This window comes from Lynx canadensis, chromosome A2, assembly GCF_007474595.2.
Source record: "Lynx canadensis isolate LIC74 chromosome A2, mLynCan4.pri.v2, whole genome shotgun sequence".
In the NCBI taxonomy this organism is placed as follows: domain Eukaryota; kingdom Metazoa; phylum Chordata; class Mammalia; order Carnivora; family Felidae; genus Lynx; species Lynx canadensis.
Window position 1 is genome coordinate 126255516 of NC_044304.2, and position 27638 is coordinate 126283153.

The window sequence follows — 27638 nt, forward strand, 5'->3', positions numbered from 1 at the left end:
AAAGCGTGTAGAAAGTTAATTCAACCAAAGGTAGTCTGCCTTTATCATCTCAACACTATGCCTTTCAGATAAACATCAGCCAATTTCTCCTCAAAAAGTTAAGGATTTCAAAGTTTTTTAAGCCTCATAATACACAAAACTATGTGCCACATGTCTAAATGGAGCAATATCGAAAGTGTTGCTCATATCCTTCACATCATGATTTTCTAACCTTGAAAATAATTGTTAAAACTCCACTATTTTCTTCTTTAAATGAGTGCTGAAATATTTATTTGACAATGATTAACAATGACAACAAAGCATTAAGAAGTTCATGGGCAAGTATCAAGTCTAGCTCTCCAAAATGCCTATGGAGCCTAAAAAAGATGGGAGTGTAATAGCATAGGGGAACCAAAGACTGTATGATCTACCTAAGGCCCTCAAAATCAAATGGAAAATGCAAACACAGTGTGAGCTGCATAACACTGGTCTCTGGGTTGGCTAATGGCCTACATGTCTGTAACTCCCAAATGAAAGCCTAGAACCAGAATCTTAAGCTTTTTCCAAATATAGCTGCTTCCTGCCACAAAGTCTATCTAACAGATTCTTCATAGATTCTGACTAGTGCATAGTAGTTTACATATAGGCTATGGCACTCACCTGGATTTTTCCTATCACATATTTACATGTACTGAATGGGAGTTAACTATAACATATAAACAACTGGAATGTTTTTTAAAGTCTTTTTTTCTTTTTTTTTTCTTTTTATAAGATTGTAAATAATTGCTTTAGTTACATAAAAATGAAATACCATTACTGAAGTAGCATTTTACCTGTTTAAGAAATCGGTCAGATGCATTGCTGTGTTTGGCCAACACACTTGGCAGAGATGGATTTGCATATTCAAACTGAGGATTGTAGGTATAGTCAGACTTGAAAAATCTCAGTTTTTCTTTCTCCAAGTTGGTGGGCTTTATAGCAGTCAGTATACAAAATTTCTTCCCAGAAAAGTCATCTCCCTTTTCAAAACTTCTAGACAGCTGAGGCTGTGGCTTTGGCTTTGGCAGAGTGGAGAAATGGCGTCGCTTTACCTTGTTTTTGGGTTTAGGCGGCAGTACTATGCTGCTCCCTGTAACAGAGATATCATGTGTAAACTTTATAGGACTCGACACTGAACTAGTGACAAAGACACCAGGCTGCCTTTCTAGGCAGTACCAAGTACCACTGCTCATCACAGGCACTGGGGCTTTCATCTTGCGAAGATCTTTACTACGAGAAGAACTAGGAGATTTGCTGGGCTTTCTACATCTTTTGGAGTAGGTGGAAGAAGGCTGTTTTTGTGAATGATGTTTTTTCTCCTCTTTGCTCTGTAGCAAAACATTGTAACTACTGGTTCCAGTTGTGAAAATGTCCTTTAGTATCCCAGTAGATAAATGTGAAATGCTTCTTTTGCTGTCAGTGATCAATGACTCTTCTGCATTTAGAACAGACTTCTTAGCAAGTTCTTGCTCAGGCCAGTGAAGCTTTTCTGTGTTAATAAACAAAATCAAAACAAAAGAAATAACAAAGATACCCGATGAAGCAAATTGCTTATTATACAAAAAGTACTCTGAAGGTTCTGTAAACCTTACAATTTTGCAACGATCTTTAGAAAAGACATTTTAAATATTAAATATATTACCAAGCTTTGGTCATGCTAGACATTGTCACTTCTATATAAGCATATATATGCTAAATTTTAAAAATTCTCAGCTTGAAGCCATTAAGATGATCAAAGTTTAATATCAATGTGAGATAATACACATAAATAATCTGAATATTCAACTCTACCAATGACTATAATTTCACAGTAAGGATATAATTTTCAATAGTATTTCCAATATCAAAGCAAGACCCAAGGCATTTAAAAGCCAGTACAATCTTGAAATTAGATGCTGTAAATAAAGATAGCTATCAGGAAAAGAAGGACAACACTGCCTTATTTATCTCAGCAACAATTTTTAAAATTAAATAAATGATATGTGTATGTTAAAGCATGTTTTCATAATGTCACTCAATTGTTTGATTTTCTTAATTCTAGGCTACAGGTTAAAAGAAAATTAAGTTTTTTTTTCTTGTCAAATCTGAAAAAAACTGTAACTGTTATTACCTAGACATAAGAATATCAAATGGTAAATTAAGGAAAGGTCAGCTTTGCCTTTAGATTTCACAGTGCTTTAAAGAGGTGCGAACCACCTGATATACTGACGCTCGCGCTCTGCTTTAAAACTGTGTTGACCTGCATTGTTTCATTCCACAAATACATGGAATACTACTAACTAGGCACTACGAGAAACATATGTTATGAGAAACATCTTTATAAATCTACTGTCTCTGCCTTCAACCAGCTTCCAATCTGGCTCTGAAGGCAAGGCAAGCCTATGAAGATTTGAATAGTAATACAAGACAGTATAAGTTTAAAAGCAAAAACAGAAAATACAGAGTTCAGAGAAGAAAGAAAGTAATGTGAAGAGAAACATGAGATTTCGGCTAGACCCTTAAGAACTTTCAGATTCAATTCTAAATTGATGAAGCGTTTGAATTTGTCTTAAATCCTACTTACCAGAACTAGATTCCAGCCCAAGTCCTATCTACAAATATGACCTCTGGCCAAGTATGCTTATAAACCTTCCTTAAGTCTTTCAAATGACATATGATTCTCTCAATTCTCTTTTCCAAGTCTCATGGACCCTTATGCCTCTAGCCCCAACCTTTGGCTCCTACTACGGAAGCAACTTCAATGCTAGCCAACTTGAACAGCTGCCTGCCTTGCTAAGAAACAATTTATTTCAATTTTTTAAAAACTTTATCCACGTACATCTGTCATTCACTCATTCAAGGTTTGACATTCAGGGATCCTTTCTACAATGAGTAGTAATACATAATAATAACAATAATGGCAGATACCATCTGTTGACACATTTATGTGAGTTTGGGATTTCACAGAAAACTATACATGTTATATCACTTAATCCTCAGAAATGTTAAATCATTTGTTCAATGTTATATTACAATAAAGTAATAAACAGCAAAATGATTTGAGAGCGGGTGTATGTAATTAGAGTTCAGGCTTGTTATTATGTATATAACATATAACGTTCATTCAATTATCAACAGCTATATGCTGTCAGCTATATGCACAGCACTGTACCTTTTCTTTCTCTGTACAGAACATCTACAGAGACATGGTAATCTGAATCACTGATGTACTAAGATAGGTACCAGAACCGTGTTTTATTCATCTCTTCCTTTCCAACATCTGGCATGGATCTGTTAGACATTTTTAGTGCACGCTGTATAAATGAATAAACGAATGAATGGCACAACCCTAAACAGGTCGTCTCCAACCATTCTAGATAAACAGATATTTGTAGTTCTGGGACCATTCTACAGTTCTATGAAGTCACTGCAGAAGTGGACATATAACAGGGAAACCAGTGGTTCTCAACCAGAGGCAATTTTGCTCCCCAGGGGGCATATGGCAGTGTCTGGAGACATTTTGGTTGTCACAACAAGGGAGTGGTGCTACTAGCATCTTGTGGGTAGAGGCCAAGAATGATGCTAAATATCCTTCAATGTGTCGCACAGCCTCCTACAACAAAAATATCCATCCTAAAACAGTGCTGTGGTAGAGAAACCCTGCCCTAAATGTAAGTTTTTGAAGCTTAGAAGTCATAGAGTTTAGGGTAAAGATTTGGTAAAATACCAGGTCAAAAATGGGTAATAATCCAAATACGTAAAGTAATAGTCCCTCTAGTTAACATTTTCTAGGCCAATATGTGAAATTTGAATTCTGGTGTCTTAAAGACAAAAGCAAAAATATGCAGAGGCTAAATGTCTATTCTATGCACAAGATGAGAAGTAGGAGCTAGATACAGGGTCATGTTGAAGGTTGATTACACAAAGAAGCCATTCAATAAACGGAAAAAAACAGCCAAAAATAAACAGAACAAACACAACTTTCATTACAGGCTGGTAGGTCTCAGTCCCTCAGGGGTTTCAGACTTAAATGTTGCCAACCGATAGTCCAAACTGGGCAGGCTTGGCAAACATAGGCTAAGGAACACCAGAGCACAAGCTGTAGCCGAAATGCCCATGAACAATGTCAGTTTCCCTAAAAAGACATCACAAGTTTATGAGACAAGAGGTGATTAGGAAAGGAAGAATGAAATGGACACTAAAAGGAAAAGAAAAAAAGAAAAACCTGTAATAAGAATAAGGGTATCACAAACAGAAAATCAGGTGAGAAGTAGGCACAGCCAGGAAGGTAAAGGGAGGTAATCAGGTTCTTTTTTCTTTTGGTCTTCATAATAAAAGGGGAGAAAGTTACATCAAATTAAAATCAGTGAATAAAACTATTCTAAATAATTCCCAATTTTGATGGTTTATTACAGGTGTGTTGTGTTGAGTATATTTGTTTAAAAATGAATTCAGTTTAAAAATGCTTTCTTTGGTTCCTAAAACATAATAGCTATATGACTACAGAGCTGAACTCAGAGTTCTTTTGTTTTGTCATAAGGCATCAGTGATCACTAAATTCAGAATTTTGTGGGGGTGCCTGGGTGGCTCAGTCGCTTGAGCATCCAACTTCAGCTCAGGTCATGATCTCAAGGTTCGTGAGTTCAAGCCCTGCATCCGGCTCTGTGCTGACAGCTCGGAGCCTGGAGCCTGCTTTGGATTCTGTGTCCCCTCCCCCCCACCGCTGCTTGTGCTGTTTTTCAACAATGAATAAACATTAAAAACATTTTTTTAAATAAATTCAGAATTTTGTTCCACCTCAAACAATCTATACACTTCAGGATTCTTAACAAAAGTCCTAAACCATCTGCCAAAAACACTCAATGGGAGGTGACAGAGTGTGTAGGACAGAACCCTTTCCACCAGGAGTTGTAGCATTTCGGCTCACTTGCTAATTTTCTACCTGAGAGGATTAGCCCCAGTCCATTTTAAGCTCCATCTGTTGATGAGTAAGGTTTGGGAGTGCCAATAGTGTATTTATTTAATAAAACGCCAATCGTGCCAAATGCTGATACCCCATGAAGTTCATAAAAGTGGGGCAGGTGATCAAATAACTCATGATGAATATAAATTAAGTCCTCAGAATCACACTGATCTTATTTCAGTTGTATTAAAGTGTACTACTATGAGAGACCCTAAAGTACTGTTTTTTAATTTTAAATATTATTGCTTACTTAAAAAATGACTTTTACACATGCATAAAAACATCATAAAAGGCCAGTAAGATTTCATCTTCTCCTTTTCCTGAAAAATTAAACTTTATTTTTTTTCAATATATGAAGTTTATTGTCAAATTGGTTTCCATACAACACCCAGTGCTCATCCCAAAAGGTGCCCTCCTCAATACCCATCACCCACCCTCTCCTCCCTCCCACCCCCCATCAACCCTCAGTTTGTTCTCAGTTTTTAACAGTCTCTTATGCTTTGGCTCTCTCCCACTCTAACCTCTTTTTTTTTTTTTTTTTTTTTTTCTTTTTTCCTCCCCCTCCCCTATGGGTTCCTGTTAAGTTTCTCAGGATCCACATAAGAGTGAAACCATATGGTATCTGTCTTTCTCTGTATGGCTTATTTCACTTAGCATCACACTCTCCAGTTCCATCCATGTTGCTACAAAGGGCCATATTTCATTCTTTCTCATTGCCACGTAGTACTCCATTGTGTATATAAACCACAATTTCTTTATCCATTCATCAGTTGATGGACATTTAGGCTCTTTCCATAATTTGGCTATTGTTGAGAGTGCTGCTATCAACATTGGGGTACAAGTGCCCCGATGCATCAGTACTCCTGTATCCCTTGGGTAAATTCCTAGCAGTGCTATTGCTGGGTCACAGGGTAGGTCTATTTTTAATGAAAAATTAAACTTGAAAAATAGTTTTTAATGTTTACTTATTTTTGAGAGAGAGAGAGAGAGAGAGAGAGGGAGGGAGGGAGGGAGGGAGAAACACAGAGTGTGAGCAGGGGAGGAGCCGAGAGAGAGGGAGACAGAGAATCTGAAGCAGGCTTCAGGCTCTAAGCTGTCAGCACGGGGTCCGAGGCAGGGCTTGAACTCACAGACCGTTGAGATCATGACCTGAGCCGAAGTCAGCCATCTAACCCACTGAGCCACCCAGGCGCCCCTGAAAAATCAAACTTTTAAAAAGCATACACAGGCTTCTTTGGGGGAAGTGTACTCATTTTCCCTCAGAAAATAAGGCAACCAGTCCTACTTTCTCATATTAAAAGTCACTATGTAATGTGACATTTTAGCCATCAGCAATCTTCTTCACCAGAACTTTAGAGTAAACAAAAATAATCTGTTGCTCAAAGAAATCATTCATACCAACCTGATTACCCATATTGAGGGGGGGAAAAAAAGGAAATAATAATACATTAAAATTGATACTCAGTATAATCACCTACTTGTGAATATACTGAAATTACCAACACAATGAAAGCTTAATTTGTTTCTAGAACAGGTGAAAAGGATACCAGGATTCCTGGCTTCCATCCTCAGCTCTTTCAATCACCTCTCTGTAATATTAGCCTAATCATTAAGCCCATCAGTGCCTCATGTTCCTCATCTAAAGGAAAGAGAGAGGGACTCACTAAACTTTGTTTTTCATGACTGTGAAGAGGTGAGGTTTCACAGTAATTATGAGATTCCCCAGCTGAAAGGAAGATTAGATCACCAGAAACAATGGCTGGTGGAAAATACCATTCAACCAATTTTGACTCAGAAAATGGCAATTTCATACAGTTCACTAGAATTTATGAAACCTAAGAATATGGGATAATCTTACATAATAAGACAACAGATTGATTACAAACAAAAGAAAAGGCAAAACAATATAGTCCCCAAACAAGATAAACACTTTATCAAGTAGTTGTTCATCACTTAAATGATATAATATCAATAGGAAAAAAATGAATAAATTATGGTAACCTGTATATCAGAACACTACATTGCAATGAAAAAGCAGCTAAGCATGCAAGCAACAATACAGTGCATCTCACAGGCAATACTGTGCAAACGAAGCCAGATCAAAAGAGTACATACAGTATAATTCCATTTTTACATAGTTCAGAAACAGGCAAATCTAATTTATGGTGTTAGAAGTCAGAATAGTGGTTACCATTGAGGGATGGGTTATAACCTAGGAAGAGGCTATCTTCTTCTGGGCAGTGGTTACATATGCACAAATTTATTGGGTTACACACTTAAGACTTGTGCACTTTACTGAATGTAAGTTACACCTTAATCTTTTTGCAGGGAGGGGGAAAGAGATACAGGGAGAGACAGAATGCCAAGCAGGCTCTCTGCTGCCAGCGCAGAGCCCGACACAGAGCTCAAACTCACGAACTATGAGATCATGACCTGAGCAGAGATCAAGAGTTGGACGCTCAACCAACTGAGCCACCCAGGAGCCCCACACCTTAATCTTTTAAGATATGTGAAAACATCAGTATCTTTGAAGACATACTTATTGCCCAATTTGCCTTATAACAGATAATCTACTATTTTTAACATCTCTGAATTCAACAGAACCCCATATAGTTTCTCAACTGTAAGTTAAAAAAGGAGATGAAAAGGCACTGCTCATGTCATTCAGGAACTGAGAAAATTGACTTTACTTCAGGATTCCCAAAAATGTCACAATCCCAGTTAGGAGTACTTCAGTGTTACTCAACTAGTAACAATGATTCTTTATAATGTGATGCTGTTGTTCTTTGGTCAGGAATTGCGTGTTATTATTTTAGTTAGAAATATGCAGGGTATTCTATAATGCCAGAAAATGGTGGTTGTGGTAAAAGAAACCGTTTTAAAAACCATCTGAAACAACAGTGAATGTGCTAGAAAACGAAGTTCCCCATGGTTTTCCCCTTAGGATGAAGACAAAACTCCTGACCGTGGCATATGATGTCACTTACCATCAGGTCACCCTGCCTCTCTTGCCTCCATGCACAATGTCGCCCTTAGTCCACTCTAGCTTCCTTTCATTCTGTCAATCCCTCACACTCACCAGCCTCTCTTCAGACACAACACCTCTTCATACACTGTCCCCTATGTTTGGAGAGTGCTTCTTCCCATCAGATTAATTCCCACTCATCCTTTAGTTCAAATACCACTTGTTCCGGAAACCTCCTCTGGAAGGTTCTTTGAAGCACCTGTCACAGTTGTAGTTTTACATTTGTTTGTATGAAGGACTCCTCCAATACTGAAATTATAAGTCCCATTATGGCAAACATCTGTGTTTGGTTTTGCTCATTCACTGACTTGCTCATGAAAGAATGGCCTGAGAGGTAGCCAGTATTTGAGAGGAAACGAAAGGATACCGGATTTGAATGCCTGAAGGTTGAGGGAAAAAAATCATACCAGGATCACATGAAAAAAATGAAACAACCAGTGATGTGGAAGACAAGTTTTTAAAAAAAAAATTTTTTTTTAACGTTTATTTATTTTTGAGACACAGAGAGACAGCATGAACAGGGGAGGGTCAGAGAAAGAGGGAGACACAGAATCTGAAACAGGCTCCAGGCTCTGAGCTGTCAGCACAGAGTCTGACACGGGGCTCGAACCCACAGACCGCGAGATCATGACCTGTGCCGAAGATGGACGCTTAACCGACTGAGCCACCCAGGCACCCCTGTGGAAGACAAGTTTTAATGGCAGGTGCCTAATGCTATAGGACAAACAGGAGCTACGCACCTAAGTGTATCCATATCAGATGGCCAAACACTGGCCTTAAGAAAACTTTTGTCTCCAGTATTTTTAAACACTCACTTTTGTTAGAAAGGAGCTTCATTTCTTTTATACCATACACTTCTTTTATACCATACAAAATATGGGCAGTAGGAAATCATATATTAACATACTCTTATAAGGCTTCTTACAGTTTCCTGTCACTCACTGAATGGGCTAGATGTCTTCTACTTTGAAAACAATTTTATAGTCAAGTGAAATACAATCTTTCCAGGCAAAAATTATTTACAGATTTGTCCGTGATAATAGCTTAAAAACATCTTGATTCAACTATCAGATAATGCACCACTGATGTTAAATGAGATCTTCATGTTGAACTCTGTGGCTTAAATCAACATATAGTCACTGTAATAGTGTTCTCCCTTTCCTACTGGTTGAAAACATGGGCTTTGGAATGGAGCTTCTCCAGTTTGAATCTTGGCTGCTTATTAGTTGTGACCTTGACCAAGTGAACTTCTTTGTGCTGTAGTTTCCATTTCTGTAAATGGGATAATAATACATATTTCACAGTATTCGTGTGAAGATTGAAAATGGTAATATCTATGAAGTACTAAGAACAGTGCCAACCTGTAGTAAGCAGCCTGTGTTAACTATCGGTATTGTTATTAAATTCAATATTATATTCAGCTCCTACAGAAATACTCCATGGAATAATGTAAATGGGAAAATATTTAGAATCATTAAATTTGGATTTCCAAGGTAAATTTAACAGTAATTACTTCTATATTCTAGAATCAACATTTTAGTGGCTTTAGTACAATAAACTATCTTTAAAAAGCTGAAAGTAGGCAAAAAAACCCTTTTCTGATTTGATTCCATTTCAAACAGCATACACAGCTTTCTTATTTTGTTCCTCCAGTCGGCAGCTCTATCAGAATGTTATATTTAATTATATTAAGTCATGACTAGTAAGTCAAAAGTGAGTAAGATATCATAGAGGAAGAGATTTCAGAAATATTTAAGTAATTGCTTCCATCCTGAGATTAAAAACCACCAGAAGAAGATGGCTTCTTAGGTATCAATAAGTACTGAGAGGACAGCAAGGGAAAAAGGGGTCATGTTTTCAGCTACATTCTCTTCATAAAGTTTCTAGTTGTCTCAATTGGGCTTTCTGGTATGTTAGTGAAAATGTTTGCATTAGGGTTCTGGAACTATTGTTTTAACTAGTCAGGTACCATATAAAAACTATTTTGAGAGGCACCTGAGTAACTCAGTTAGTTAAGCGTCAGATTTTGGCTCAGGTCATGATCTTGCAATTTGTGAGTTCGAGCCCTGCGTTGAGCTCTGCACTGGTGGTGTGCAGCCTGCTTGGGATTCTCTCTCTCCCTCTCTCTCTGCCCCTTCCCCACTTGTGCACTCTCTCTCAAAATAAATAAGCTTTAAAAAAAAAAAAACTATTTTGAAAAATAACCCGGTCAATTATTTCTAAAGGGGCTGTAAATTTGATGCTCTACTTCTCAAATGGCTGTTTTAGTTCTTACTGAACTATAGAAATTCACTGCAGAATAATCTATCTCCGGGTATGCAACACGTACAATTGGATTGATTTCTGCCACTAAATCACAGAAAGGGAGTTGAGGCAAGAGGAATCAGTCTACTATTTCTTAAAGTATCTCTCCTCAAACTTCCAACTCTGCACAGTGAAAAGCAGGAGATCCATTTAGCTGGATCTAAGTGGTATTCTGACTGAATGCCCACTTTCTAATACTAATATCATAATGGTATTCTCTCTCTACAATGATTGTTTTGCTTTGGGGAAATTATCATAATTGATATTATTTCTAAATCAGTATCTAATAACCCTCACTTTGACAAAATCAAACTGTATTTTTCTGCAAGGCAGTGATTTTCAGTGGGAAAGGGGGGGTAATTTTGCCCTCCAGGGAACACTTGACAATGTCTGGTGGCATTTTTGGTTGTCACAACTGGGTGTGTGGGCGACGGAGGGTATCCAGTACCTGCTCCCAAAAAGAAGGTATGGTATTTTTAAGTAACTTTCAAATTTTTCACTGTATTTTAAGGTGAAAAAATAGTATCTGCATCAAATTACATTTAAAAAACTAATGCCAATTTAAGTTGCTTCCTGTCAACACAAATAACAATGAGATAAAGTACAAAATCAGCTCCATATTTTGTAACATGAATCATGAAATAAAACAGCATAAAATTAAGACCACAAGTATTTTCACTGGAATTCAGTTTTAGAATTTAAAAACTAGTCTAAACTCTAAAACTTTAGGATTTAAAAATAGTCTGTTTGGTACTGCAGTGCCTGAAACTAAAAAATTCTGGCCTTGACACTAGTTTGCAGATTAAGCATTTCCCTTTACTGTTGTTCGTCATGATAACTGGACTACCAAAAACCCTGTCTGGCAGAAATGTTACAGACAATTAAAGGCAGAATAATGTCCTAGGGAACTCTTCTAATACGTAAGCTAATATTTAAATGATTAACATCAATATCTATTTTTTAAATAATATAAAAGGCAAGTAAATTTTCTGACCTGGGGTCTGAACACCCATTTCTTCTGCTTAGAATCATACATGCCATAAAGTGACCTATTAATAGTATTAACCCAAAACGTTCTGACTTAAAAATAAAAGCACAGGAAAAAAAAAAAAACCAGAGAGAAATAAACACTGTATAAATACTCATATACTGGAATGTGTTCTTTTGCTTAGCTCTGATTTTTCTGAACATTCTAGAAAATTAGACGCCAGTACACTATAATGCCTAACTACATAGCTAATATGCTTTGAAATGGCTTATTTACAGCGCACATTTGTAGGATGAGTAATCTGTCGATTATGATTCACTTCCCTAGATTCCATGGCACGTGCTTACTGATAATAAGCGACAAAAGGAAAAGGGACCGTTTTTCTGTCTTCCCTCCGCGAATTTTGCTGAGCACCTCCTGCGCGCCACGCACTTGTTCCGGGCGCCGGGTTGAGCGCCCCGGCCGCGCGCGGAGCCCACTCAAGCCGTTTCCTCGGCCTCCGGGGCGACCGGGGCCCCGAGTCGCCTCACACCCGTCGCCAGGAGCCGAGAGGACACTGTCCGCCACCGCCAGCCCAGGGGCCAGCCCTTCCGGGCACTCACCCGTCACGCGAATGGACTCCAGCATCGTCCCGCCGAGGCCGCGGGCGGCTGGCTGGCTCCAGGGGCGCGGGGGTTGAGGGCCGGCGAGAACCGGCCGGACTGCCTCTAGCCTCGGGCCGGGACCTCAGAGGAGGGGTCGCGGCGGCAGGCTGCTCTCCGCGTCCTGGGGCAGGATAAAGCGGACAAGGACCGACGAAGACGTGCGCACCAGGCTGTGAGAAGCGCTCCCTGCAGACCGCAGGTGCTGGAAGGTACACACAGCGGCTTTACAAGGGGCAGCTGCGCTAAGAACCCACCGCCGTGACGTTGCCGCTCCCCCGTTGCTAGGAAACGCTCCGCGCCGCGGCGTACGCTGCGCTTCACAGAGCTTGCCCTCCACTTGGGGCGCTGGCGCAACGGCGGCCGAGTTCGCAGGAAGAAAGAGGAGGGAAGGAAACTACAACGCCCAGCGAGCACTGCGCAGGCCCGTGGCCCCGGAGATTTGTGGGCTAAGCCCCAGGACAGACTTGGTTCTTCGGCTGCTGGTGTACGTGCATTGTGTCTGATTATTCTTGTAGAGAAGACGTTTGTGCCCTGTTCAAGAGGGCTTAATGCTGCGGTAGCTTCACAACTGAGAGGCGGTGTAATATGACAGCCCAGCTGTGTATCGCAAAGCCAGTCTTCTCTGCCCTTTAGTTAAAAGGTTCGGAAAAGCTAAAACAACTTTAGATTGAACGGTGTTCAGTATTTCCAAGTTGAATATCCCAGAATAATGTCCTTAATACTAAAAATACAAATTTTAATTTATGATTGTGCAATTGATACGGCTGGATGTTGTCCTTCGCTTTGTTATTCCTTGGGAAATGTAGAGAGTATACCATTCAACATTTTTTGAGAGCCTGATGTGTGCAAGGTTCTGAGGCAGGCCTGGAGGACATAAGGTAAATGACATAGGTCTCACAGAGCTTACAGTCTAGGAGGAGCTCACAGGATAGTGTTGGCACTTTCAAATTTCTGAGCCACATTTTCTCTTCACCCTTTCTCAAGGTTGAGACAGGACACAAGTAGCTGACATGTGTTTTCAAACCCAGGAACAAAAGAAAAGTTATGTTAACATCATAATCTAGAAATAACAGAGAACGTGTGAGAATTTGTATCTTTTTTAGCAATTAGGAGTGAACAGTGGACATTTGAACTATCACAAGTAGTAGATAACCTCACATTATATTGTCTGAAAATCCTGTGAATACTGTCTTCAAAATATATCTGGAATCCAGTCATTTCTCATTATAACCCCTGCCACCATTCTGGTTCAAGCCACCACCATCTCTTGTTGGATTATAGCCATAACTATAAATGATCTCTGTTATTTCCACCCTTGCCCTCTTCAGTGGCCAGTGTGGTCCTGTTAAAAAGTCAGATGTCACCACTCTGTGCAAAACACTTCAATGGCTTCCTCTCTTTCCTATGAGGTCCTTTATGACCTAGCCTTCCGTCATCTCTTTGATCTCATGTCCCACCACACTCCGCCTTGGTCTTGTCCAGACACGCTGACCTCCTTGATATTTCTCAACTATGCCAAACACTCTTTCACCTCAAGACTTATGTAACTTGGGATTTCCCCTGCCTGGAATGCTCTTTCCCCAAGCAGCCAAAGGACTAGCTCCTTCACCTCCTTCAGGACTTAATCCAAATGTCACTTCTCGGTGAGGCCTTTCCTGCCACTCAATTTAAAATCCCACTTCCTTCTCAGATTTTCTTCCATACTTCTCTGCTATATTTTTTCCCTTTAGTACCAAACACTAACTTATTGCATAGGTTACTGATTTATCTCCATTGTCTGTCTCCACTCCTAGAATAAAATTTCCATAAATACAGTGATTTTTGCTACCTCACTGCTATATTCCTGGCATCTAGAATAGTACCTGGTACACAATAGATACTCAATAAATATCTGTGAATCAATGAATAAGTAGCTAATAGAAAGTATGTATTTTCAATGATAAAGAAAATAGAATGATATAAAACAGGCATCTGAATAAAGAATACATTTTCAGGGGTGCCTGGGTGGGTCAGTTGGTAAAGTGACTGACTCTTGATTTTGGCTCAGGTCAAGATTTCACAGGTTGTCAGACCAAGCCCCACATTGGGTTCTATGCTGACAGTGCAGAGCCTATTTGGGATTCTTTCTCTCCCTCTCTCTGTGCCTCTACCCCCCACCCCCCGCCCTCAAAAATAACTAAACATTAAAAAAAAAAGAATTAATCTTCAGTTTAAAGCACTTGAAACAGTTTTGAGCAATGACTCCTTGCATTCACAAGGGCAGTTATTCTTTCAACATATGTCCCAAGGAAAAAGCCTATAAATGAACCTTAAAAACCTGAATTCCTTATGTACCTAAAACTCTGACACATGCTTTTCAAGTTTGCTATAAAATGTATCTATTAAAGTCACTGCAATTTAAGAACTAATTTCTCAGAAACATAAAGACTCCTAAAAGATGTTTCCAAGTCACATATTCAGCATCTACGTAAAGAATTTACTCTGAATGCTTTTACTAAAGCATGCTTAATCATATTGTCCATATCCATTACATTTTGAAGAAATCAAGATATGTTATTTTATTCATTCTACAGGTATTTATTTATACATAAAGCATTGAGCTTAGTGCTTTTAGACTACATTATAAAACATGATACTTATCCTCAAGAAAATTACTGACTAGTTAGGAAAGGGTTTACACACACACACACACACACACACACACACACACACAAACTAAAGTTAGAAAAGATGTACAATAAATGTATACCTCCCTCTTCAACATTCCATTGAACTTAAGCATTCCCCAAATAAGCAATTTGATGATGCTCCTGTAGTTCGCACACCTACATTATTTCATTCTTTACTTTTAAAATTATTTTTATGTTCACCCTACCAATATTTTCTTGTGGGTAATTTTGATTTCTAAATACTTTTAGTGATAACTGTTATTAAAGGTGCATATCAATTTAATCAAACCATTCTGAAAAGATATTCTTTGTGTACCATTAGGCATTGAAGTCCTCTTGCTAACAAATTTGTGAATACAAAGAATTTATCTAATTTCTTACAAAACTAGTACTGTTATCAGCTCCTTTTACCATTCCTGCCTATGCAATTATTCATCCTCATCAAGCTTTGTGCATCTGCTTTGTTAATTATTGATTTGTGCTATGCCTGCTTAGTATTTCCATTGGGTACAGCATCTGCAGCTGTCCACTTGGCTGCTTTTGAGTCAGCATTGTTTTTACATATCCGACAGAACAATGAACAATTCCATCTTTCTGAGAAACTTTCTTTATATCCGTTTCTATATAAACCGTTAATATTGAGACAAAAGGATTGATGTGATTATCAGTTACTACTCCATTTTCAAAGCACTGACAGCAAAATAAAGTTAATAATTTATTAAAACTGCCTTTAATAACTTATATTTAAGGATACACTTCCCCTCTTTATAAAGTTTGACTAAACTAAGGTTTTCCAATGTTAGCCAAGGATGTCATTGTAGTTATCCTACCATAACATTATTCTTCATTTTACGTTTATAGTCATTTTTACATACACTACCAATATTATATTGTGAATCATTTTGATCACTATCTTTAATGATGACTTCCATTCAGGTCTTAGATATGAAAATGATGGAAAAATAGCAATTTTGATAGAAATATTATTCTTTTGTGTGTGCTAAGATTTTTGTTATGGAAAAAGCTTATATTTTTCTTATTTAATAGCAACTTTTATTTAACTCAAATGTTAATCTGTATATCCATGTACATGCTACAGAGTAAACTATTCATAATCGATAGAGTTACTGAATAAAAAAAGTCAGCCAAAATATCTCTGTAATAAGAGAGGATCATTTTTGTTTTGGTTTTAGAAAAAAGATCAATACCTTCCTTTTTAGAGACTTAGAATACATTTGATCATTTACCTTGAATGGTGGAGCTGTGTAGTAAAGACCAAGAAAAAGGAAAAGAGAGATGGGGACAACTGGAGAAAGCTGCTAATTAATAAGTATTGCAAATGCTAGTGGAAAGACAACTCTATTTCATCTTCCTTTTCTACAGGAAAGGTTCGTTTTGGTGAGAGCTGATCAAGTATATGTTATGCTTGAAACTGAGAAAAGGTTTAATTTCTTAAAAAGTTATCTCAGTAGCTAAAATAAATTAAAACATTCAAATCACATGTATTCACTTAAATTTTATTTTTAATTTTTTAAAAAGAGAGAGAGAGAGAGAGAGAGAGCACAAGCGGGGGAGGGGCAAAGGGAGAGGGAGGAAAGAAGAGAGGATAGAAGGTTTGAAGCAGGCTTTGCACTGTCAGGGCAGAGCCCAATGCAAGGCTTGAACTCAGGAACTGTGAGATCATGACCTGAGCCAAAGTTGGACGTTTCACTGATTGAGTCACCCAGGTGCCCCTCACTTAAATTATAGAGGAGACTTCAAAAAGGGGGGAAGAGAAGCTTGTAGAAAATACTTTTGACTTTTATTCCTGTTTAAAAATTTTTTTCTTTATGTTTATTTATTTTTGAGAGAGAGAGAGCCAGAGATAAAGACAGAGCATGAGCCAGGGAGGGGCAAAGAGAGGGAGACACAGAATCTGAAGCAGGCTCCAGGCTCTGAGCTGTTAGCACAAACCCTGATGCTGGGCTTGAGTTCATGACCTGAGCCCAAGTCTGACACTTAACTGACTAAGCCACCCAGGTGCCCCTTTCCTTCCTGTTTATTGGAAACAATTTATAACATTCTGTGTCACTGAAAATATAGCAGTTGAGGAAAGTTATTCTGCAGCAGTTTGCTTTTATAGGAGAACAGAGCGACTCTAATTGCAACACCCCATCCTTAACAAACATTAACAGAAGCCTCAGGGCAAGCTGTAAATAATGTTCCTTGACTCATAAAAGGAAAAAAAAAATCCAACAAATAGTTTCTGTGACTCTAAAAAAAATTTGGTGGGGTGCCTGGGTGGCTCAGTCGGTTAAGCAGTCGACTTCGGCTCAGGTCATAATCTCACGGTTTGTGAGTTCAAGCCCCGCGCCAGATTCTCCGCTGTCAGCTTGGAGCCTGGAGCCTGCTTCAGATTCTGTGTCTCCCTCTCTCTCTGTCCCTCCCATGCTTGCTCTCTCTCTCTCTCTCTCTCTCTCTCTCTCAAAAACAAATAAAACAAACAAAATTTTTTTGAGTGGCACTTGATTACTTTCAGGATGTCTGTTTTGAGAGAATGGAATGTTTTCAGTATGTCTTTTTCAGGAGAATGAAAAGCCTTAAGTGGGAGACAAATCAAAGAATGCTCTGTGAAACCTCCTCTTCCTTTTCACCTCAGTGAAAATAGAAGAGCAGAAAAATCCTGAGAAACACTGATTATTTTGATAGGATGTTTTGTTGTTAGTGATTGGGGGAGGAGGGATATTTTTTAAACAGACAAAAAAAATTGCCTATGTTAATTATATTTTGAAAAAAACAAGATGTGCATTAGTTTAATCCTTTCACAGATATGTAAGTGTCTCCTATATACAAGGCAAAAAAGATGATGAAAAGAACACAGTACCTACCCTGAGAGAACTTACTCATAGTGCATACATACATATGTGAACATGATGTACATACATCAGCCAGTCTTTGAGCACATACATCAAGGGTGCTGTGGTAAGAGTCTCGGTTCTCTGGGAACATATGTTATAGTGGGAGAAACAAACAAGAATCAAATTAACAAATGTGTGATTACAGATACAGATAGGTGCTATGAAGTACAGTAAATCAGGAAAGTATGCTAGATGGTGACTTGTAAGGGGGGTGTCAGGAAAAACCTCTTGAGGAAAAGACTTTTGAGCTGAGATCTGAAGGAGAAGAGTCAGCCATAGTAAATTTGGCAGGGGTAGGGTGAGGTGGGTGGGAGAGACAAGCATTCTAAATGGAGGGAATTGTAAATGCAAAAGCCCTGAGATGGCAATGATCTTGCCATGATCCTGGAACTACATGAAGGTCAGCATGACTGGAGTCCAGCGAGCTGGGGGAAAGTGTTAGAAGAAAAGATCTCAGAAGTAGGCAGGGGCCAGCATAAGGAATTTGGACTTTATTCTAAGTGCAATCAGAAGCCACTGGTTCATTTTAAACAGGGCAGTGACATAATATGGCTTATTTGTTTTTAAAGATTGCACTGATTATTCTGAGGACAATGGATAAGAGGTTGAGAATGGAAGTGAGAAAACAAGATAGGAGACTTACAGTGGGCCAAATGAGGGTGCTGGTGACTTAGAGTGGAAATGAAAGCTGTAAAAAGGGAAAGAAGTAGGAGACCCAGCACATAGAGGAGTTGATCCGCAGGCTGACTTTGTGGGGAGGAGAGGAAGGAGGAATTGAATGTGACTCCTAGGTTTTTGGCTTGAGCAACTGAGTGGATAGTAGTATCATGTATGGAAATGAAGAAAATTAGGGAAAAAACAGGTTTAGTGGGGAATTCTATTTTGGTTAAATTTAATATGCCAGTTAGAAGTCCAAGTCAAGATTGCAAATAGGTGGTTGGATATTAGAGCTCAGAGCTCAGGGAAGAGCTTATGCTAAAGAAATAAATCTGGGAGCGATCAGTATAGGGGCAGCATTTTAAATCAATGGGACTGAAGAAATTACCGAAGGAGTGTGTGTAGGCAGATAGGAGAGCTCAAGCTAGAATTTAGAGTTCTTAGTCATCTAGTTGTGGAGCAGAGGAAGGGATCCAACAAAGGTTTTCTGTTTTTGTTTCTTTTTTCCAAATATACGTATATACACATATACACACAGAGTAATATATACATAACTATACAACAATATCTGTATATATGTGTGTATACAAGTGTTTTTTCTGACCTGTTTAAGATTAGCTGGCAGACATGATGCCCTTTTACCCCTAAATACTTCAGATTATGTATGTATATATGTAAATATGTGTGTGGGTGTATGTGTATGTGTGCATGTACAGAGAGAGGGAGAGAGAAAGAGAGGGAATGAGAATAAAGCAAATGTAGTAAAATTTTAATATATTAAGAATCTAGTTGAAAGGCATCCTGGAATTCTTCTACTTTTTTCTATGTGTAAATGTATAAAACTTTTGAAACTTTAAGTCTGAAATTGTATCAAAATAAAGTGGTGCAAATTGAGTACCACTGTAGAAAATGACCTCACTGTAGGTTGGGTGGGGAATCTTAGAAGACATGATATTCAGCTGGCCTCATATAGATATCCAAAGGTATTGTGGGAGCATTTCAGTAGCAGGATCAAGGTGAGAAACAAGGGATGTAGCAGAGTAGGGTTATGTTCAGGAAACAGCAAGTGAGTGAGAGTTTTCTATTTTTTAAGCACTTTCCTTGGCTCTAAACATTAAGCAAAGTGAGTAGTAAACTCTTTTGCAGAGTTAAAAGAGTGGCGTGGGAAACCGATAGAAAATTTGATAGGTATTCAAGTGGATAAGAATGAAAGAATTGTGAGAACATGAAACATCCAGTTACTTGGGATAGATTTGAAATGGCTCAATGCTCAGCAAGCCAAGAATAACAGAAAAAAATAGAAGGTTAGAAATTGGCAAATTAGATGCAGCAAGAAGGACAAGGGCCCAAGGAAAATGGTATTGAAATGGTTCCCCTTGGGGACTGGCTGGGTAGGGAACAGATAAAACACAAAGGGGGCTAGGCGATGTTTGGGGGAGAGACCTGGAAAGGGCCAATAATAGGTTCTAGAAATCTTAGACTAGTCACAATCTTCTTGTTTCCTCATGTACTATTTTAAGGGGCTGAATTAGGTGATCCCTGCCAGCTCTTATCTTTTTTTAAAACTCCCTTTTCACTAAGCCTCCTTTTAAGAATTGATTAAGCAAAACTACTGAGCAGGGGGCTTCATAGAAAAGGGCAAGGTGGAAGGTCAGGGCCAATACAAAGCATGAGCTGTAACATTTTAAATGTGACCAAAAGTTGGAAAAGGAGAATGGACTGAAGGTTAGGGTTAGGAGGGCTTGCAGGGTTAGCAAGAGTGAGCAGCAGTAGAGAAGAGGTAAAGATTCAAGATTACAATCAGGAGGCCAGCTTTGGGGTTTGAAATCTTAGAGATGGAGCACTTCCAAGTGTTGATTAACATCCATGTGTGGCCATACATGGGATAGATGAGCAGAGGAGAAGAGGACATCAGTACAGTTGGAAGGTCTGAGGAACGGTGAGGTCAGGGTGTAGGAGACTGTAATCACTGAAGGTTCATCAGCAAACATTTCTTGAGGGCCTATTACATGTCAGGCATGAATGGTGCCGAGGAAGACCAGGATGGTGTCCAACTGCAAGAAGCAGGGAAGTGGGAAGTGAAGGTGGATGTCACAAATGCCCAAATGTGTCAATTTGTGAATTAATGAAAGAGTAAAAGAATCATAGTCTAAAAGTAGTATGCGAAGAGAAATTTTGAAGTGTTTGGGAGGTAAAGAAGCTCAGGACAGACATCAATGGAGTACAATGAATCTCCTCGTATCAAATTTAATTTTTCATGTTCAATAGAGAGATTTTGATGTTTAAGAAGCATTGGCTTCTGCTACTTTGTAATATTTAATAACTGCTTTTCTTTAATATGCACCATTTAAAAATTTAAATATTGGTTCTCTGAATATAACTTAAAAAGTCTAGGTATGGAAATGTAAAATTATCAATATATAAATTATAATGTGATAAGTACATAAAAGAGTTCTTCCTCTTAATGAAAGATTTGCTATAGTCCTTTAGATATTAATTCTTTTCATATCCTTATTCACCACTTGGAAAAGTAAAAAAGGAGATTAAAGCTGTGTAAATTTTGAGAATAATCTATTGAGTGAAGAAAATATGTCTGTAGTTCCACTGGGTTTTAAAAACAATACAATATGTTCAGAAAGCACAATTTGTTTTCCCTCACTTTGGAATATGAAACATTTTCATTAATTAAATTAGAAAAGAAAAAAAACCTGATACTAAGAACCATTAAAATGTGACGCTAGGGGCCATAACAACTAAATAGCAGGGTTCATAACAACTAAAACAGCCCTTTCCAGTAACATGTATAACATCCTTTGTTCTTATTTCTTCATTATAATAAATGCGTAAAAGAAGTGGCCCTTCAGCCAGATAACCTGAAGTAGAGAACTTGACTTTAATCCTTCTTGCCACTGCCTTGTGGTTAGACCTTGGCCTTTTCTCTCCCTGTAAAAATAAGAATATTTACATCATTGTATCATTTGTGAATGAAATGAGAATGTGTGTGAATGTGTTTTGAAATAGTAACTGTAAATATACAATATTTAGAGTGTCTTTATTGAGTAAATGCTTTCAAATTTTTGTGTTTTTAGCCCTCTATCAATTTTATCTGTGACACACATAACATTTCTTTTGTTGAAAAGGATCTTAGAAGGAGCAAATACTCATTTACTTGTATTACCTTTAATCTACAATGCCTTGATTCTATTCTTACATAAATGTAATAAGCCGTGATCTTTACCTAACTAACTTGAGAGGTTGCAGTTTTCACAGGGAAGACACTTCTGATGATTTTTAAAATATTTACATAATTTAGGCCAAACTGTATAGTCTAACTACTAATAATCATGTGATTACAGCATGCATTTCTTTTCTTTACTTCTTTAACTTAATAGTTAAAATGAATTTTTTTATTTAAAGAAAGAAATTCCAAGAGAAAACCATGGTTACTATTTTTCAGGACTTTAGACATAGCTCAAGGGCACATTTAAATCATTATTGTGTCTTTAGTGACCAAAATAAATACATAAACTGAAATGTCAAAAGTATAAACAACTAGCATTTGAAGTCAGGCAGATCTAGTTCAAATTATTAGGTGATGGTCTGACCACTTTGTATCTCAGTTTCCCTATATCTAAAGTAGGAATAATAGTTATTTTCTACTCAATAATTTAATATCTACTGAACTCATATTCCCAGAAGGTGCTATAAACAAGACATGTCCCTGACACTCCATAGCTTACCCTCTAGTAGGAGAGGCAGATAATAAACATAAATACATAACAAAAATAATTCCACAAAAGTGGTAAATGCAATGGAGAAAATAAATCAGAGTAATAGGATGGAAAGTGACTGGGGTGAGGCAGAGAGGAAGGGTGTGGCCACCAAATCAGGGAAATCTTTGAGGAGGTAGTACATTCCAGCTCACACTCATTTAATTAATGAGGAGCCAGGAGCCAGATATGGGTAGATCTAGAGGAGGAGTTTCTAAGACGTCGAAAGTTCTTGAAAAAGAAAGGAATTTGGTCTTTTTTTTTTCCCCACAGAAAAGAACTATGAGGTTAGAGCCTAGTGAAAAAAAGGGAAAGTATTGTGATATTTGTGGATATTAGGAAGGGCAAGCAGAGTCCAGATTATTTAGGGCTTAGTAGATATGATAAAGAATTTGGATATTATTCTATTATTGCAATGGAAGATACAAACTAGCTCTGCATAAGGAATTAACAATGCATAATTTACATTAAAATCCCTTTATAAATAAATTACTAAAACTAATAAGATAGTTGAGTAAATTTGCAATCATCTTTTATGTTCCTATATACCAGTAGTAGTTTAAAAATAGTTAAAAAGATATTATATGTGAAAGTAGCAACTACAACAATACAAAGGAATAAATCAATCAATCAGTTTAAATTTTTGTATGGAAGCACATTATAAACATTTTTGGAGAATATTAAAGTAGGCCTAAATTAATGAAGATCTACCATGTTCACAAATAGAAAGGCTCAATAACACAAAGATGTCAATTCTCTCCAAAATATGTGATAAATTCTGTACAATTCCAATAAAAATCTCAAGAGGATCTTTTTTAAATTGTTTTTCTTTAATGTATTTTTGAGAGGCGGGGTGTGGTACAGAGAGAGAGAGAGGGAGGCACAGAATCTGAAGCAGGCTCCAGGCTCCAAGTTGTCAGCATAGAACCTGATGTGAGGCTCGAACTTACAAACTGCAAGATCATGACCTGAGCCGAAGTCAGATGCTTAACCGACTAAGCCACCCAGGCACCCCTCAAGAGGACTTTTTTTTTCTCTTTGTGGAGCTTGACAATCTGATCATAAAATGTATATGTAATAACAAGGGGCCAAATTAGCCAAATCAATTAGCCAAGCCAAGTTAATTTTTAACTTATCTACCAGATATCAACACTTACAATTAAGACAGTTTGATACTGGGAGAGAAATAGCCAAACTAGTAGAAGAGAATAAAGTGCTCCAAAATAGACCTACATCTCCATAAAAAGCTGATATATTACAAGAGTGGCATTATAGGTCAGTGGGGAAAGAACGGGCAAATAATTAAGAATGGGCTAAGACTTTTGGTTATCCACATTAAAAAAAAAATCAATCTAGATAATTTAAAGACAAAATGATGAAAACAATACTTTTTAGAAGAAAATATGGGAGAACATCTTTATAACCACAGAGTAGGGAAGGATTTCTTGAGACCAAAAAGCATAAGCCCAAATGAAAATATATATCTAATTACATTAATATTAAACATTTATGTACATCCAAGATATCCTAAAGTGCAAAGATGAGCCATAAGTGAGGAAAAGATATTAACAAGCCAAAAAGAGTTATTTTTCCAGAAAATACTAAACAAACAACAAAAAGCCTATGAATCAAGGCAACAACAGATGTTCGCGAGGATGTGGAGAAAGAGGATCTCTTTTGCACTGCTGGTGGGAATGCAAACTGGTGCAGCCACTCTGGAAAACAGTATGGAGGTTCCTCAAAAAATTAAAAATAGAACTACCCTATGACCCAGCAATTGCACTACTACGTTTTTATCCAAGGGATACAGGTGTGCTGTTTTGAAGGCGCACATGCACCCCAATGTTTATAGCAGCACTATCAACAATAGCCAAAGTATGGAAAGAGCCCAAATGCCCATTGATGGATGGATGGATAAAGAAGATGTGGTATATATACACATGGAGTATTACTCAGCAGTCAAAAAGAATGAAATCTTTCCATTTGCAACTATGTGGATGGAACCAGAGGGTATTATTCTAAGTGAAATTAGTCAGAGAAAGACAAATATCATATGACTTCACTCATATGAGGACTTTAAGATACAAAACAGATGAGCACAAGGGAAGGGAAGCAAAAATAATATAAAAACAAGGAGGGAGACAAAACATAAGAGACTCTTAAATATAGAGAACAAACACAGGGTTGCTGGAGGGGTTGTGGGAGGGGTGATGGGCTAAATGGGTAAGGGGCATCAAGGAATCTACTCCTGAAATCATTGTTGTACCATATGCTAACTAACTTGGATGTAAATTATAAAAAATAAATAAATTATTAGATTAAAAAAATAATCTCTTTATCCAAGGTGGGGGACCTATGAATCAACAAGAAAAAATCAAATAGCTGTATGGCAAAGGACATAGAGTTGAAATTCACAGAAAAGGAAAACTGAAAAGCCAAGAAACACATGAAATAATGGTCAAGATCAGGAGTGATAGGAAAAGTGAATACAGACTAGAATGGCAAAATCTAAAAAGTATCTGACAGTTAGGGAGGCCCTGCAGTAGTAGGCATGCTCATGCACTGCCGACTGAAGTTAAAAATTGTGACAATAATTTTGAACAGTAATTTATTTTTAATATCTGGCAATAATATTGAAACATTTATTGAAATGATCCTCTAATTCCTAGGTATATTACTCTAGATAAAATTTTGCATGTGTATATAAGGAGACATAAAAAATTTATGGCATTGTGGTGCATGGGTGGTTCAGTCAGTTAAGTGTCTGACTCTTGATTTCAGCTCAGGTCATGATCTCATGGTTCATGAGATCAAGCCCTGCATTGGGCTCTGCGCTGAGAGTCTCTGTCTCCCTCTCTGTCTGACCTTCCCCAGCTCTCTCTCTCTCAAAAATAAATAAAAATACAACATTAAAAAATATTTATGGCATCACAGAATCTTTGGGATGAAATATTTGAAATGAGCTAAACATCCATTAACAGGATAATGGATACACAAATTGCAAGTATATTCATACAATATAATACAGCAGTGAAAATCAATGAAGTGCAGCTATTACTGACATGAATCTCATAAAAAGGATACTGAGCAGAAAAATAAACAATTGCAGAAAGATATAGTTAAAAAATTTATGTAAAACAATATATTGTTATGGATATATATGTAGATATAATAAAAGTACATACATTTCGTGGGAGTGAAAAACATTAAAATCAGGATAGTTTTGTCCCTGGGGAGCGGAAAGTGAATGGAATTAAGAAGGGACACACAGGAGACTTCAAGTATAGGATTATATATTTCTTTAAGCTAGGTGGTGGGTACATAGTCATCTGTTTTATTCATCACTTTTTTGTAAACTGGAAATATTTTATAACACAAGTTTTAAATTTTTTTTTTTCAACGTTTTTATTTATTTTTGGGACAGAGAGAGACAGAGCATGAACGGGGGAGGGGCAGAGAGAGAGGGAGACACAGAATCGGAAACAGGCTCCAGGCTCCGAGCCATCAGCCCAGAGCCTGATGCGGGGCTCGAACTCACGGACCGCGAGATCGTGACCTGGCTGAAGTCGGACGCTTAACCGACTGCGCCACCCAGGCGCCCCTAGAAATATTTTATAACACAAGTTTTAAAAGAAGAAAAGTAATTCTAGCTTATAAACTGAAGAATGAACTACCAGGGGGTAAGAATGGAAAAAAGGTGACATGTTAGGTAACAGTCGCTGTACTCTAGGAAGAGTAGACTTGAGTATCTAGCACAGCTTCTGGTAGCTGGTAGGTGCTTAACAAGTTGTAACTATTGTGGTGGTTGCTGTCATCATCAATCGTCATCAGTGTAAAGATTAAAAGACACGAAGAAAGATAAACTAATATTTGGAGTAGTTATATTGCACTATGTGCTTTATGCATCTTTTTTAGTCTTGACTAGAATCTGGTTATAAAGAATCTAAGCCTCACAGAAGCCAAGGCTGGAAGGCACAAAGACTACGTAAATTTCTAATGACTTCTTTTCCAATGTTGTTTAAACCACACACTCTTCTCCCTCTTCTCCAACACACACACACACACACACACACACACACACACACACACACACACACACCCCTTTCCTGTCGAGCAGTGAGAAAAATTCAAACATTTTTACTTTGGAGCATAAGTAGCATATTTGGAGTTAAATATTAATAATTTGATACACTAAACACTTGGGTGGTGCCTTATTACAGAATACTTTTGGAACTCTCAATTTTTCATCTGATCTTCCTGACAACTCTGAGGAAGGCAGCGCAGTTGATTATTCCTGTTTTACAGATGAGTAAATCAAAATCCAGAGAGACTAAAGCAGAAGTTACTAACTTGGAAGGGCGCCTGGGTGGCTAAGTCGATTAAGTGCAGGATTTTAGCTCAGGTCATGATCTCATGGTTCATGGGTTTGAGCCCCTGGTTGGGCTTTGTGATGTTCACGAAATTCTATGTCAAATACTTTATGATTAAATGGTCATTTTTCTAGGTAGAGGGTCAGCTTTACTTGTATTTTTAAAAGGCCCATTACTTCCCAAAAAGGTTTAAAAGAATATTGGGTTAAATGATTTGCCTAAGATCACATGGTCCTATAGGAGCCAAGACCCCAAGCAATTTCTTCCTACTCTACACTCAGAATTCTTTTTACTCCAACCTATAGCATCAAAATTCAGAGAGATTATTAGTGAAATACTGTTTGTAATGTCTACTGAATGCTAAGATGGAAGTGTTATTAAATATACCAAAACATCTAACTTGGAAGGAATAGTTTTGGTTTGTTCAGCCTTTAGGCAGTCACTCTGTAAATGACTCCGTAATCTACATGGTGTTGCTTTTCAGCTGAACAAGTCGAGAACTGTTGTCTTCACAAGCCCTTGAGCAGACTTGCTAAATAAGAAAGGAATCTGATGCAGTAATTATATAACGTATTTTACAATTCTGAGTAATCTGTAAAGATTAATTGTTGAGACACAGTTTGATCTCCTGGTGGAAAGGGTACCATGGGCTGAGAATGGGATTTTCATTTCTCCTGGACAAGAGTTACTTGTCTCAGGGTCTCCTTGCTCTTGGCTGTAAAAGGATTAAGGTGGATGGCTTCTCAATCCTTCCAGCTCTAACGCTGTATAAATTTAGATGGAATTTAAAATAGGAAGCTACTGGGTGGCTCAGACGATTGAGATTGAGCATCTGACTCTTGATTTCTGCTCAGGTCAGATCCCAGGGTCTTAAGGTCCAGCGCCTATGTCTGGCTCTCCATTGAGTATGGAGCCTCAAGATTTCTGTCTCCCTCTGCCCCTCTTCGAGATCATGCCTGCTCTAATATAACAAATAGGAAGGCAGACAGGAGTTCTGTGTATGAACTTCTCACACACAGTCTGTTAATGTTATTTTCCCAATAAGAAAGGTCTTCAGGGCCCCAGGTGGGTGGGTCACTGATCATTAGCCCCAAGTGTTTGAGGACCCACTAGGGCCCTCATGAGGGCAAGCTTGCAGTCTCCATCAGGGTGACGTGAAGGCGAGCGGAAAGCAAGCTACAGAAGGCCAAAAGGACAGTGGGATTTCAAACACAAGGGCTCTTAATCCTATATTAAAGAAGGAAGGAAGGCAAGAAAGTCCAAGTACCACGGGTTCCAAGAGATCAGCTTAAACAGGATGGCTTGTGCGAGCGTTGGGGGTGGGGCTTCGGTCCCGAGGCGGCTGGAGGACGGC

At 38.0% G+C, this 27638-nt stretch overlaps 1 protein-coding gene across 1 annotated transcript in view; it reads right to left on the reverse strand.

The window, feature by feature from the left end:
* Positions 1 to 27638, reverse strand: part of KIAA0895 (KIAA0895 ortholog) — a 73311-nt gene that overhangs the window by 45239 nt on the left and 434 nt on the right. The window contains exons 2-3 of the mRNA XM_030308227.1: positions 21018 to 21087; positions 813 to 1507 (exon numbers count right to left, since the gene is read on the reverse strand). Coding sequence (XP_030164087.1) covers positions 813 to 1507; positions 21018 to 21087 — 765 coding nt within the window. The remainder of the gene's footprint in view (positions 1 to 812; positions 1508 to 21017; positions 21088 to 27638) is intronic.